General features: G+C 39.1%; 1 protein-coding gene across 1 annotated transcript in view; it reads right to left on the bottom strand.

Moving 5' to 3' along the window:
• The window catches only part of GRIN2D (glutamate ionotropic receptor NMDA type subunit 2D), a 441,978-nt gene that overhangs the window by 162,139 nt on the left and 263,370 nt on the right, over nucleotides 1-16,469 (bottom strand). The window contains exon 7 of the mRNA XM_040325680.1: nucleotides 8,085-8,210. Within this exon, the coding sequence (XP_040181614.1) occupies nucleotides 8,085-8,210 (126 nt within the window). The remainder of the gene's footprint in view (nucleotides 1-8,084; nucleotides 8,211-16,469) is intronic.

Below are 16,469 nucleotides of genomic sequence, written 5' to 3'. Positions count from 1 at the left end.
TACACTAACTGCTTCCAAATTCTGTTTGATAAGACTATGTTTACCTATCAGAGGTAGATATCACAAAATAAATCTTCAGGATGGTCTAATTCTCCTTTTATTTACTCATAGCCAATTATTTAAAACAGTATTTGTCTTATCCTAGTCTATTATTGGTATATTTCATGCATGAGGAAACAGGGAATAGAAATTTGCTTAGACATGCAAGACCTACAGAAATGTGTTATAATGTTATTTGTTATGTACACTGGCATGCATACTCTTTCTAAACATGTATGCATTGCAGCTTATCTCATGCATACTTTAGGAAACAATAGATCCATGGGGCCCTGACAATCCAACACTGCTGGAGAACTATGCTCACACAAGTGATTGACTGTAGAGGTCCAGTCTAATTTTTGTTCTATAAAAATAACAAACATGTTATACTTTCCTGCCCTATGCAGTGGTTTTGCATAGAGCAGCACCCATCCTCTTCTTCTCAGGTCCCTCTTCTGTGCTCCTGGCCCCTCCCTCCTGTTGAGTGCCCCCACAGCAAGCAGCTTGCTATGGGGGCACCTGAGCCGAGTCACAGCTCTGAGTATCCATTTAGACAAAGAGCTGTGGTTTGGCCCTGCCCTTCCCTTTCCTGACTGGCTAGCTGTCTTTGATTGAGAGCACTGGGAGTAATGGTGCCGCTGCTGTGTCTCAGCCAATCAGGAGGGAGAGTCCCCAACAGCCGAGACACTTGTGGACATAGGGAGATAGGGCTAAGTATTAGGGGGTTGAGGGGGGCTGCTACACGCAGAAGGCTTTTTATATTAATACATAGAATCGATTAAAATAAAAAAAAAACAGATTTTACAACCCCTTTAAGCCAGCCATGGATCAGAATTTGGCCAGTTTAGCAGGGACCTACAGAATTTCGATCTGTGCATGGGCAGGGAGGTTATACAGAAGTCAATAGCAACTGGTATTGCTGGCACAGTGCAAAGATGAGGATTTTCCACCATCAAAAAATGCATTATTAGGCATCCTGGGTGTTTGGTAATCAGTCAGACTGAAACGGTAAATTTTTATTTAAAAGTATGAGTTTTCGGGTCAACACAATAAAAATCCTTTTGTTTTATAAACAAGGAAGGACAACCAGTAAGAAGCTCATCATCATTTATAAGCATCCAGTTTTTCATTGCAATGCAATTTTTCAGTACAAAAACACCCACTGACTACAAAGCATGACAACAGTGCAGATAGAGTTTTCCTAAGATTTCTACCCAGCCAGCATGCCATTTCTCTGACAAAGTATGACCTAAACATACCTCTGAAGACATTTTGAATGAATCATTTTTACATTTTCATTTGTCAACAGTGTTACATGTTCTTTTGCAAGAAAACTAGCTGAACATGAAATGAGTTTGCAATGAAGCAGAAAAACCATATAAAGCCACACAGTAATCTGTCTAGTAAATGGTGTGCACAATGTGATGCACCGTGGTGTGGGACCACACTGATGCTAAGTTACCATACTGGGATGAATTCGCAATTGATTCATTTCATACTTAACATGGCATTGGAAAAATGTGTGATTACATTCAGAACAAGATCTTCATGTAAAATGAGGGGGGGGGGGGAGACAAAAAACTGTCATTTGCATTTGTATGCAGTAAATAACCTCATAAAAATGACGATTTTTGTTATGACTGTTAGAGCCAATTGAATCTAAAATATGCTTTATGTATCACTCACCTAAATCATGCTTAGTATAAAATGCTCATTATACAGATTCCCAATTGTTAACAGATTATTTTTGCCAGTTAATGGAAAATCACAACCTCTCTTATTTGCCCCCTTTGATCTGTATACCACTGAAGGTGGTAAAAAAAAATCAGTTCCTCCTGCCAGAAGTTCCCTAAACTCATAAGTGGCCTGTGCATTCTGCTGTATTATCTCAAGCAGTGTAATCAACCCTGTCTAGCTCCTCCCTATGTTATAGCAATGAGGAGTTCTGCAGTCTTTATCCACTTGCTGACCGCCCTAGAGCAGTTTTACTGCTGCATGATCATTTATATATATATACGTGACCCTGCACTTCCGGGTATTGGGTGCGAGTGTGCACCGTCATCGACTTTCTCCTGCTGCTATTCCGCCAGCACCCACTGATCATTCGGTACAAGGCAGTAAGGAAGGCATGGATCCTGTGTTCCTGCAATACAGGGACACCGATCAATGCCTTCTCCTAGTAAAAGCACCTTCCACACTACTGTAAAACACCAGCTAGGCACGCAGTTAACCCCTTGATCGCCCCTGATGTTTACCCCTTCCCAGCCAGTGTTATTAGCACAGTAACAGTGCATACTTTTAGCACTGATCACTGTATTAGTGTCACTGGTCCCCAAAAAAGTATTAAAAGTCATTAGTCAATTTGTCCGTCACAGTATTGCAGTCCCGCTATAATTCGCTGATCACCGCCATTACTAGTAAAAAATAAAATAAATAAAAATTCCATAAATATATCCCATAGTTTGAAGAAGCTCTAACTTTTGCACAAATCAACAAATATATGCTTATTGGAATGTAGCAGAACACATGTTAGCCTATATTGATGAAGAAATTCAATTTTCTACATTAAATATGTTTTATAGCAGAAAGTAAAAAATATTGTTATTTTTTCAAGCTTGTCTGTCTTTTTTTGTTTATAACGCAATAAAAAATGCAGAGGTGATCAATTACCACCAAAAGGAAGCTCTATTTGTGGGAAAAAAAGTCAAAAATGTTATTTAGGTACAGCGTTGCATGACCATGCAATCGTCAGTTAAAGTAATGCAGTGCCGTATTGCAGAAAATCGTCCGGCGCTCAAGTGGTTAAAGACTTGAGTTGATTTGCTAAAAGCAAATAGAGTGTTCACTTTGCAAGGGAAGTTGCCTTAAAGCTCAGTGAATGTGGTGAAATTTCACTTTGCAAAGAATACCCAATCACATGCAGATTGCACATTTGTTGAAACCAAACAAAAATTAAACACATTTTTGCTTGCACATGATTAGAAGTCAACAGAGCTCTACATTACACTGTATGTACTGAACATGGGAAAATTATCTTGCAAAGTGCAATTTTCTCTGTAAGGTGAGCAGCCTAATTGTCTTAGGGGGCCACCACTGCTTCTTGAAACTTCAAGGTGAGTAAATGTTGTCACTTTATAACAAGAAGTGTCTTGCTGGCAGAATCACCAGAGCATAACATAAGGTCTGATAAGCTGCCTATATTAAATGTTTCCCCTACCTTCCTTCCGGATGAGCTTAAGGTTCTGTCCAAACAACACAGCTGATATTAACAAAGGGGAGGTGGCAATAGGATCAGATGTGTGTTTTTTAGAAGTGAGCCCTTTTCTTATTATCCCAGATTCCAATAAGCTCACTGTCCACAACCCCCCTAACAACTACCAAGGTAGGGTTGTGGGGAAGAGCCCCTTATGCTCATAAGGGGAAAAGGTGCTTTGACAGGGGTCACCTGGGTACCACCCATGTTGATAGCATGTGGCGTTGTATGGTACAGGATGGGGTTCACACTCTCATCTCTCCACTTTCCTGGCCTTCACGCTAAGATAGGGGTCTTGTATGGATTTTTGGGGGGATTTTTTTCTTGATTTTTGTGTGGGAAAAATAACTGCCCAGAGAAGGCTGCCAATTCAAAGAGTTTTAGAAGGAAAAAGAAAACTCTAAAGTATAAAACGGAACAGAGAACAGTGCCATCTATGTGCAGTAAGTATGCAGTTTAATAAGGAACACTTAATTGAGTACACTAACAAGATTGTGGTGATGACAGGCATAATGGGGTTTCATCCGCTCTGACTTCCGGATGAGGGAAAATGTCACTGGTGTGGACTGGTGTCCGTGATCAGGTCTGTCCTCCGGCCACATTGCTGGTGATATCTTCCCTCATATCTTCCCTCATCCGGAAGTTGGAGCGGATGAAACCCCATTATGCCTGTCATCACCACAATCTAGTGAGTGTACTCAATTAAGGTTTCCTTATTAAGTTTTCCTTATTAAACTGCATACTTGCTGCACTTAGATGGTGCTCTGTTCCCCTTTATGTTGGCACTATACAAATCCTGTATTATAATATTAACATAGTAATGCTTGCAGTATTTTTCTGTGTATTAGATGGGAAAAGAACATATCTTTGGTATTATGATTATATTTTCTCCTGTAACCTCAGTAATATTTTGCAAACTGTCAGATATGTTAAGTTAAAAGATTTGTAATCTTTTCTAGGAAGAATACTTCTTGATGTTCTTTCCATCAGCGGATGAGCAGTTGAGGCATTTCTATTTGAAAAAGGAGTATTCTGAAGATGTGAAAGTGGTCAATGTAAACCACTGTCAGTGCTAAATGACTTGAAAATAAGTTCTATGGCATGCCTCATCCTCCCAGCTTTCCACTGGATATCCAGTAGCATACTGTGCTAATATAATTCTTCACAGAAAAGCAAAAGTGCATTAAAAGGTATATTGATGTGTGTTGAGAGTAAAAAAAAAAAAAAAAAAATAGTATAAAAATGGTATATTGACACCAAATTTGTTGCACCATGCATTACAAATACAAACCCTGAGTTTGCAAAGTACATGTTTGTTTTAACAGGTACATCACGGTCAATTTACATATTACTGTATTTATTATACATTTGCATCAGTTCCTCAAGGAGCTTACAATTTAAAGTCCTCAACTCACATACACATACTAGGCCCAATTTAGACAGCAGCCACTTAACCTGCCAGTATGTCTTTGAAGTATGGGAGAAAACACATTCAGGCACAGGGAGAACATGCAAACTTCAGTAGTGCCATGGTTGGGATTAAAACCAACTGCTATGTAGAAATGTTAACCACTTAGCCACTGTGCTGCCCGTATTGCAATGCCAATTTGTCCATAGGATATGTATTCTACTTTAGAATAGTCCAGTCTGAGTTGGATTTTAGCCCCCCATTATTTTAATGTTTATCATCCTAGTTAATAATGATCTCAATACAATATTTTTCATCAGTGGTAGCTCTTCAACTGTAAGTAGATCGGCAGCAATGATGGCAGAACAGGTAAGCATTATACTCGTATGTCTTCTTTTACAGACACTTCTTTTTCCAATTTTAAGGATCTGATAGATCATTTGAATAAAGTTGTGTAATTTATATTATATTAAGTTAAAACTACATTTGATTGATTATGTATAGACCGTTAAGTTGTAGTTTTGGCACTATTAGTACAAAACAACACTTTACAGATTTTAATTCTCCATAAAATATTTTTTTTCTTTCAATTTAAACTACCTCTACCAAAAATATATAAAAATTTAAAAAATAGATCTTTGAAAATATTTTAAACAATACCTTATATCTAGACATCATATAAATAAAATGTGACTGTGTTTTTAAAGAGGTAAATTAGCAAGGCCACCTGTGTTTTATATATTAATTCTATAAGTAGTTAACCTAATAGAAAGCATCACAGAGGACTATGCAATTGCCATTCTCAAGAAGAACCTTTTTTCCAGACCGCTTCTTGTATAAGAGGATTTCTGTTGAAAAGTAAATGCCGAAAAGTCTTAAAAAGTGACTACTGTGGGAAGTTGTATTTGCTAAAAGCTTTGGAAGCAGACAGCACTTTGCCACTATTAAAGATAGTTATATGACATAGCATACTGTGAGATGACACTAGCACTGTTACAAATTTTTTAGTTTAATGTTACAGAAAGTATCCACTGTCACAAAAATACAGAACAAGAAACTAAGGGCCAGATTCACAAAAGGGATACGACGGCGTATTCATAGAATCAGTTACGCATAGATATCCATAAGATCCGACAGGTGTAATTGTTTTACACTGTCGGATCTTAGGATGCAGTACCGCGGCCGCCGCTGGGGGGAGTTTGCGTCGTAAACCAGCATCGGGTATGCAAATTAGGAGTTACGGCGATCCACGACGGATTTTCGCGTTCGCTACGTCGCCGCTAGTCTAGTTTCCCGTCGCAAAGTTAGTCGTCGTTTTTGGTGCCCTAACTTTAGTCAGCAAACGTATTGCTGTCTAAAGTATGGCCGTCGTTCCCGAGTCAAAATTTAAAAATAAACGTCGTTTGCGTAAGCCGTCCGGGAATACGGAATTACGCTACGCGCGTCGCCGTTCGAAAAAATGACGTCACTGCGCGCAAAGCACGACGGGAATTGCGAAACGGAGCATGCGCAGTAGGTCCGGCGCGGGAGCGCGCCTAATTTAAATGGCACACGCCCATTTGAATTGGCCCGCCTTGCGCCGGACGTATTTACGATACACCGCCGCAAGTTTCCAGGTAAGTGCTTTGTGGATCGGGCACTAAAACTGGAAACTTGCGGCGGTGTATCGTAAACGGGTTACGTTACACGGCCGCAAATGTATGTGAATCTGGCCCACAGAGCATAAATAAGAAGACATCTTAAATATAGGACACTATAAAAAAAGGACATCATAAAAGTAGGTAAAGAGAAAAGAGAGATAATAAAAAATAAAAATAAATTAATTAATTCATTAATTAATAAATAATTAGGGGGGGAAAAGTACTATTGGTCATTTAAAGCGGCCATATACCATAACAGCATTGCAAAAAAAAAATCTGTGCAGTTAAAAAACACATTCACTTATAAAGAATACCTCTAACAGCCTTGCACATATGCATTATTCAGATATTAACTGCTGTACCCGACCCCTGTGCTGTATCGGGGTATTTATTTTTACTTTTCTTAGTGCTGTCAGTTATCATGATTTCAGGGGAATATGAAGTAGGTTCTATAGATACTTTTCTTTGCGATGTTCCGCAATTACCGGTAGTTATTTTTTTTTTTTTTTTTGTTATCACACAAATACTAAATATTGCAAATAAATAAATTAGATGGACTTGTGTCATTTTTCAACCTGACTAACTATGTAATATTCTATATTGACTTTGTGTTGTAAGTGGACCAATGAATATAGGAACTTTTATCAGTCACCTGGCTGTGTTAAAAAAATACACCTGAATGGCCCAGATATCACTTTTTTCCTTATGCAAGCTCAGTACTAACTCTTCATTTGGAAAATAACTTGAATGAAAAAATATACATTTAATTTTTATCCGACTGTTACAAAAGACATTTTTATTCTGCTATGTTAATAGTTTAATGTGGCACATAACTTTAAGTAGTGGCTTTTCCCTTGTTTAGCTCTTTGGATGTGTCTAGTAAGTCAAAGTTTTGAAGAGGTTAAAACAAGCTCAAGGCTGCAGTAGAAACCATGAGCTTGTATCAGTTTTATGTAATCACTACACTGTAAAAGTGATCTGGGCAGCTGCAATGCCACCTGATCATTTCTGTTTGGCGTGCAAGTAATGTTCCTCTGCCCACAACAAATTATGTCAGGATAGTTAGCTGGAGGAGTTTTGGTAACATCCATTCCCCAATCTACCCTGTGAATTATGAAACTGGAAGCACTCAGCATTTCCAAGTTCAGACCTGTCAAAATCCTGCATAAAAAGCTGGATGCACAGAAAACCACATATAATCCTGCACTTGATCTGCTAGAGCAGAGGTGATGGAGGCATTAGGGGTATAATAGATCCCTGGTGTCTTCATAAAGAGTACCTGACACAATGCGATAGCAATAAAGTTAAATTAAAAAAAAATGTTTTTTTTTTTTTTTGTTTTTTTTTACATTTAATAAAAATACATTTAAATAAAAAAAATTAAAGCACACACACACACACATATGAATGTAAACACAGGCATATAATGAGAACAATAATTATAGTTCCCCATTTATGATTAACTTTGTACTGATTTAAAGGCATTTAAAGCAACACCTATTACAAAGTGTCCAAGTACAAGTGTCCGCTCGTAGGCAAGACTCTTACTTTTGGACAGGTTTATTTTAAGTAGATTGTTTTAAATTATTTTTGTTATTACTCTTAATTTTTTAGCAATATCCTCTTTTTTATACGTACATGTTTAATCAGACCAGAGATCTTCTTTAATAACAGGTGAACAGTAGTACAGGAAACAGTTGAAGTGTTAAAGGGGAAAATAGTATAGCAGAGCTCAAGTACTTACACTTTCCTGTGGAGAGGCTTCGGTTATATCCAACAGGGCTGAAATACTCGAAGATGAAAACAGTCACAGCAACCACGGTAAGACACATGACAAACATCATGACCCAGACAGCGGGACTGTATGGCTCTGGAAAAGAAGATGAAACTCCTGAGTGTTCACGCAGCAAAATATACACGCAGGAGATAATGCAAATACTCAAGAAGCGTTTTTAACCTGGTTTATAGTAAGTTGCAATGTGTCGTACATAGTCACCTCTACTTGCTACTATTGAACATCGTTCAAGATCACAGTTTTTTCTAAATAGTTATACTTTTATACCGATTTTGTTCTATTGTTTCAGAAAGCTCATTTTAATTATGTGGGGACAAATATTTTAAACAGCGAACAGAACATTTTATTAACAGACGTGATCTTCAAGAAGCAAAAATACTAAATATAATATTCATTTGCTTTCCTGAGATGGTTTCCCCCAGGCAAGTTGGGGGGAGATCAACAAAGCCGTTATAACACATTTCTGGTGTTATATCCATTTAGAATGTCCTGCCCCTAATTCAGGCAAGCATTTAAACCTATTTCAGTAACATTACCACAAAATTCAGGTAGTTCTAAATACCACCACTTTAAGAACCTATGGCTATAGGAGCGACACATTCTTGAAAAATTGCCGCCAGTTTATAATCTAGTAAACTGGCAGGAATTAAAGCCAGTTCTGAGCTGGCATTCAGGGGTACACCAGTGATCAGTGTGGGACATGTCTATGCTGGGAAGCTATTATGAATGTGACAGCTCCCAGCTCATTTCAACTATTGGCCGGGAGTTTTCTTTGCCAAGAACTTAAGGTAATAAAGGTGCCAGGGATATTGGTGATGTCACTACCTAGATGTAGCAATGCCATATTTGACAAATGACCTCACTAGGTGGGAGGAACCTAATGAGGAATTAAATGATTAGTTCCTTAAAGGTCCACCTCACTTTTGTTCTCAATCAGCTTCTGCCTACCCCTACTACAAAGCTCCTAAGCCATTTGCCTGTCAGGCCCCGTACACACGACCAGTTTCCTCGGCAGAATTCAGCTTCCGACCGAGTTTCTGGCTGAATTCTGCCGAGAAACCCGGCCGTGTGTACACTTTTGGCCGAGGAAGCCGACGAGGAGCTCGGCGAGGAAATAGAGAACATGTTCTCTATTTCCTTGTTGCTCTATGGGAGCTCTCGTCCCGCCGAGCTCCTCGGCGGCTTCAGTGCTGAACTGGCCGAGGAACTCGATGTGTTTGGCACGTCGAGTTCCTCGGCCGTGTGTACGAGGCCTCAGTGTGATGGGTGCAGGGGCTGGGAGGGGGCTCACTGAGGAAGGATTGTTCAGTATGAACATTCTGACCTCAGTGCAACAATTCTGACAGATTATTGTACCCTGTCCCTGACAGATAATTGAATCGAGTGCAAGCACTGACAATTTGGGTGTTGTGCCCCAACGGAGTTCTAAAGGGTATCAATGACATTTTATGAATTCCTTTGATTGTCTGAGTGGACTTTTTCAGAGGAATTTACAAATAGTGGTGCTAGGTTTAAACACAAATAGTTAAAGGGGTTGTAAAGGCAGGTTTTTTTTTTATCTTAAAGGGGTTGTAAAGGTTTGTTTTTTTTATTTTCTAAATAGGTTCCTTTAACCACTTACGGACCCCCCACTGTATATATACGTCCTCTTTTTAAACATGGATATCTCAGTAACAGCAGCAGCTGCTGCCACAACTGAGATATCCATGTTTTCAGCTGGCGGCCGTGTAAACGATAACGGCGGTCTCCGCGGCGGATTCACCGCGAGATCGCCGTTATCGGTGGCGGGAGAGGGCCCCCCCCTCCCGCCGCTTTTCCGCGCCCTCCGCCGCTTACCGGAGCCGTCGGTAGCGGCGGAGGAGATCCGATGCTGCCGCCTGGAGAGTGAGGACTTGAGTGAGGGCAAGATGGCCCCCACCCGTCCTCATAGCTCTGCTGGGCGGAAGTGACGTCAAAACGTCAGTCCCGCCCAGCCTCTTAAAGAGACAATTTTTTTTCTGTCATTTTTTTAAATGACAAATTTTCCTTTTTTTTTTTTTTTTTGCATTTAAGCCTAAATATGAGATCTGAGGTCTTTTTGACCCCAGATCTCATATTTAAGAGGACCTGTCATGCTTTTTTCTATTACAAGGGATGTTTACATTCCTTGTAATAGGAATAAAAGTGATCATTTTTTTTTTTTTTATATTTTAGTGTAAAAAATAATAAAATCAATAAAATGAAATAAGAAAACAAAAAAAAAATTTTTTTAAATCGCCCCGTCCTGACGAGCTCGCGCGCAGAAGCGAACGCATACTCGAGTAGCGCCCGCATATGAAAACAGTGTTCAAATCACACAAGTGAGGTATCGCCGCGATCGTTAGAGCGAGAGCAATAATTATAGCCCTAGAGCTACTCTGTAGCTCAAAAAATGCAACTTATAGAATTTTTTAAACGTCGCCTATCTAGATTTTTAAGGGTAAAAGTTTGACGCCATGCCACGAGCGGGCGTAATTTTAAAGCGTGACATGTTGGGTATCATTTTACTCGGCGTAACATTATCTTTCACAATATATAAAAAAATTGGGCCAAATTTATTGTTGTCTTATTTTTTAATTCAAAAAAGTGAATTTTTTCCAAAAAAAGTGCGCTTGTAAGACTGCTGCGCAAATACGGTGTGACAAAAAGTATTGCAATGACCGCCATTTTATTCTCTAGGGTGTTAGAAAAAAAATATAATGTTTGGGGGTTTTAAGTAATTTTCTAGCAGAAAAAAATGTTTTAGTCTTGCAAACACCAAATCTGAAAAACACCTGAGGTCTTTAAGTGGTTAAGCTAGTGCATTGTTGGTTCACTTACCTTTTCCTTCGATTTCCCTTCTAAATGTTTTTTTTCTTTGTCTGAATTTCTCACTTCCTGTTTCTCCTCAGTAAGCTTGCCACCATCATCTGAGCGGTGGTTAGTCAGCCAGAACAGCTTACTGAACAGCTTACTGAGGAGGAACAGGAAGTGAGAAATTTAGACAAAGAAAAAAAAACAAAAGAACCAACAATGCACTAGCTTAAAGGAACCTATTTAGAAAATAAAAAAATGAATCTTTACAACCCCTTTATTTCTTTTTTCTTTTTTTTCTTTTTAAAGTGTATTTTGTGCGTGTACTCGAGAGAGGAGCCGGACTGCAGGAGTTGGGAGTAGGCAGGCCTCCCCCAGAGGCAATCTGCCACCTTTCTCCATGCCCCTGGTGGCAATGGCGGGTGTGTGAGGGGGTCCTCCCACATAGCCCGCCCTACCTGCTCTGCTTTGAAGCCCAACGGGGCAGAGGGACTCCCTATAAGGGAGTGAGAGGATCTAGCCCGCTCAACCAGTCCCGTTAGTCCTTCGCCTCTCTTTTTAGAGACCGCGTGGTCAAAGTGCGTGCATGTTAACCCAATTTCGAGTGCGTGTAAGTGTGGTGGTTTTTGTGGGAGGGGAGTGGGCGTATTAAGCGCAGGCTTACCTCACATAGCACACCCACTGGGAGCCGGGCTGAGACCACCAAACTCAATTCACATGTAGGTGAATGGCTTGTCAGCGCAGTGCCAAACGCGTTGAGCCACCGCAGCTCCTTTTACCATCCCTTTAATGCATTCTAAACTTTGGAGTGCAACAGCCCCCTTAATACAGGCATACCCCGCTTTAAGTACACTCACTTTACATACACTCGCGAGTAAGGACATACCTGCGAGTGTATGTAAAGTGCCTTACAAGTACTGTACGGACATTTTACAGCTGCAGTAAAAGGAGCTGAAGCTCCCAGAGCATAGCCCGCCCTGTTCCAGTGTGCCCCTGACACCTCAACTACAGCTCTTGACACCCCCACTACAGTCCCTGACCCCCCACTACGCCCTAGAAGTGAAAAAGGGTATTGTTTCACTTTAAGTACATTTTCGTTTTACATACATGCTCTGGTCCCGTTGTGTACTTAAAAGTGGGGTATGCCTGTACTTACCTGAGTCCCATCTATCTCCAGCGTTGTCCATGAGTCCCTCATGCCTTTCGGGACTCTCATTTTTGATTGGCTGAGACACAGCAACAGCGCCATTGGATCCCGCTGCTGTCAATCAAAGTTAGTTAGCCAATCAGGGGAGCGAGGGGGGTGGGTCCAAACCAAAGCTCCATGTCTAAATGGACACACAGAGCTGCCGCTCGGCTGGGGTGCCCCAGGAGCAGTGAAGAGGGACCCAAGGAGAGGAGGATCTGGGTTGCCTGGTGCAAATCCACTACACAGAGGAGGTAAGTATAACATGTTTTTTTTTGTTTTGATTTTTTTTTTAATTAGACTTTACAATTCTACCTATATGTTACAGACACCTCTGTTAATACATCCAAAACTGACAGAAATTGTGCAACAAGTCAAAAATAAAATTAAAATATCTAGTAGTAAAATAGTCCCTTTACATACTTAGTTAAGATTTTCTATTGTCAGAAAAAATTAAATTAATTTCAATTATAAAAATGATCGGCTAAAATATAGATTTCATTATATGTGTTAGAAACACACTTTTATTAATGGAGCATCATTAAATGCCAACCTATACACATGTACCTTTAAACATTCAATATTTACTTGAAATAAACCATTAGTGTTAGCAGCAAGTTGAAGTTATTTTCAGATTTCAGAATTTACTCTGCAAATCTGGATTTTTTTAGCTTTACCTGTGAACCTAATTCCCTATCACTTAAGACTTGTTTTCTTGAACGATGCACCACATAAACCAAATTCACATAGGGCCAGATCCACGTACAGCGGGCGCAACTTAAATATTCGGATTTAAGTTACACCGCCGCAAAATTTCTACCTAAGTGCCCGATCCACAAAGCACTTACCTAGAAATTTGCAGCGGTGTAACTTAAATCCGTCCGGCGCAAGGCGGGCCCAATCTAATGGGGCGAGTCCCATTTAAATTAGGTGCTCTCCCGCGCCGGACGTACTGCGCATGCTCCCGACACGATTTTCCCGTCGTGCTTTGCGCGAAGTTACGTTGCGCCGAGTTTTGAGAATCTTGACGGGTGTAAAAGAAAAAAAAAGAGTTGCGGCTGGAAAATAAAAATTTAAAAAAAAATTTGACAGCGACGCGGGAAAGAAGGGTATACTTTTACATGGTGTACTAAGTTTACACTTTGTAAAAGCAGCCCTAATTTTGCGACGGCAAACTAACACTTACGGAAAAAAAACGAAGGGAAAAAGCTTTGTGGATCTCCGTAAGTGCTAATTTGCATACCCGACGCGGAATTTCAACGAGAAATTCCCCCAGCGGCGGCCGCGGTACTGCATCCTAAGATCCGACAGTGTAAAACTATTACACCTGCCGGATCTTAGGAATATCTATGTGTAACTGATTCTATGAATCAGCCGCATAGATAGAAACAGGGATACGACGGCGTATCAGTAGATACGCCTGCGTATCCCTTTTGTGGATCTGGCCCATAGTTCTTATGAGCACCTGTTATTATCGGTAACAGCTGAAATTCAGTTTGACAAAGATGTTCAGACACTTTTCTTATTAAGAAATCTGAAATCCCAGAAATTGTTTCCCTTTACATTGCTTTTGATTTAAAAAGGGAACATGTTTGTACCCTTGTGTATTTTGTGGTCATAGTCATGTAAAATGTGTTGTCACCATGTATGATGTACTGATTATACATTTTTTTCACAAACTTTTAAGCATTTTTAATCTAAAAACTATTTGTACATTTATACAAACTTATCAGTTACCATATGCTGCTTGAAAAGGTAAAACTAAAATGTGTTTTAATTCTGATTTTTGCCAAGCCTAAATGGTATAAACACAACTACAGCGCTATATTTTGCCAGTATTCATCAATTGCCCATTGTTTTTTAGGAAGCTGATTTGGAAATATATTTCATTTGAACTTTTGTTAAAAAAGGGAAACATTTTTAATTTCTAGCTTGACTTTTTGTTTCAATCTTGATTGGTCCAATGCATTATATTAAACAAATAGGAAAGTCTCTTAACACATTAAAAAGGGAACCCGTGTTAATAGAAAAGCTAGCCTAATCCAACAGTGGAATCCAATTGTCCACTTTTCCACATCAAAAACTAATATTATATTATCCCATCACTCAGGACACCACAAAACCACATACAGCCAAGCAGAAAACCTCAATAGTACACATCTATCAGAATGTCATTCAGTAGATGGTGCTGACCCTCAATTTAATGAAAAGGTCAAATAGAGTTTGTTAGTGGATTTGTCTTTCTATAGGTTGTTGGTCTTTACAGTTTGCTGTTTAAGCACATTTCCAAATGTAAAACCATACAAATTGACTGCCACATTTCAGATGAGAGGCAACTGTATGATGAGGATTCTGTGTATTTAAATATGGTATTGGCTTCCCCTTATACTGAGAATTAGCAGCATTTAGTAATTCAGTGTTTATTTATTTTCAAATATTTTATTTAAACCAGGATAGGCAGCACCAAATCACCACATGAAAAGAGTATACAAATCAGTGTGATCATTTACATAACATAAAGTATATCCACCCATAGGAAATCAGTGTTTATTAACCTTCCAAATCCAAAAGCACCTTAGATATTTGTATTATTCAACACTATTTCATGAACTAGGTTCTGTAGGCATACTTAGAATTAGTTGTTAAAATATGAATATAATCAACCACACTTTAATAAAGATTTGCTGTCTTATAGGGAATATAAGATCCACCCTATCTCCCATTGGAGAAAAAAAATATGACTGTCATGGAATATCAATTCATTTTTCTCCTAAGCAAGCTCTGCCTAACCTCCAACCTGAGATGGTGAATTTTTTTAAATATTTTTTTACTGCCTCTGACCCGAGAGGAGATTTCCCTTCACTTCCAATTCCGGGGATGCAGCAGAAAATAAGAGGAAATCTATCATTAATGGATATCCTATCTTAGACAGTTGTCATGGGAATAGAGGGCTTTCCCTTACCTCTTGCTCTGGGCAACAGGTGAGGTTCTCTTACTTTTTTGGCCAGTTAAAAAAAGGACCAGAGCAAAGACAGCAACATTCTTAATAACTTTAGTATATCGGCTTCCCTGTCTCATGGTTAGTATAAATGTAACATTTTCATATTCATATACTGTATATATTTTCATATTCATATGAACAACATATTCCTATCTAGAGTGTACCTTTAACAGAATTTAACACTTTTTTAATTTTTATAGAACAGTGTTGCAGAGCTGATTGCCCGTTTAAATGTCTTTTATGACACAAGATAAAATAAATTCACATCTACTGTATGTCAATATGTACTGTATAATGTCATTTTGATAGCATGAAGTCTATCATTTTGATTTTACAATTATTTTTGAAAAAACAACACAGATTATGTAAAAGTCCAGTTGTCAAAGAATAGGCTTCACCACTTTTGAATATGAAGCAAATTACTTGGTGATGTCTAAAAGATGTTAAGCATTTGAATCACCCCAAATTTTCTATTATTGTTCATGGCAGATCTTAACATTTTATACTGAGACAGAAATAGTTTTATTGACCGAATAGTACAGAAGGCAAAAACGTCAACAATCTCTAACAGCCAATCAGATTTAAATCTTTATTTGCTTTCCGTCAATTTGTATTACATGGTAAAATCTGATCGGTTAATTGGAGATGTTGGTAGACTATTTCTCTTAGTTTAATAAACGGGGTTTAATATTGAGGACTTGGAATTAAGTCAGTCCACTAAAAAGAGATATTTCAGTTTTTGGTCAATGCTATATCACACCTGATAGTTTTTGTTTTTATATATTTTGAGGACGTTATTGGTGACAGGGCATGTTTTTCTCAGAGAATAGGTGCAGGTACGTCCACCTTCTGAGTTACCCTTTGTCTCTACCCCCTACCCACCTCCGTGCAGCATCCTATGCTTCCAACCCCTACCCACCTCCCAGTTCCATCCCTTTTAGAGAATACAAAATAAAGTAATTTGTATGAATTTAATTTTTAGGGAAATGATATTGCAACAAAATACCCCCACCCTTCTAACAATAGACACCCGACTACAACAATATATCTCCTAGAAAACCAGATAATTGGACTAAGCTCTGGAAGGTTTTACCCCCTTCATGACCGGGCCATTTTTTGCTATTCAGCACTGTGCTCCTGTAACTGGAAATTGTGACATCAGCAACACATTATGCAAATTATTTTTATACCATTTTTTTTCACACAAATAGAGCCTTCTTTTGAGAGTCTGCAACCTGCTATGTCTGGTGGACATGGGAGCAGTGTGATGCATTCCCCAGGGGGTGCGCTGTTCATCCTTAACCCGGAACAGGCTGCATGATGTACATGCACGTGA

This window comes from Rana temporaria, chromosome 10, assembly GCF_905171775.1.
Source record: "Rana temporaria chromosome 10, aRanTem1.1, whole genome shotgun sequence".
Lineage (NCBI taxonomy): Eukaryota > Metazoa > Chordata > Amphibia > Anura > Ranidae > Rana > Rana temporaria.
Note: the sequence above shows the minus strand (reverse complement) of the source record. Positions and strands in the feature narration are given on the sequence as shown.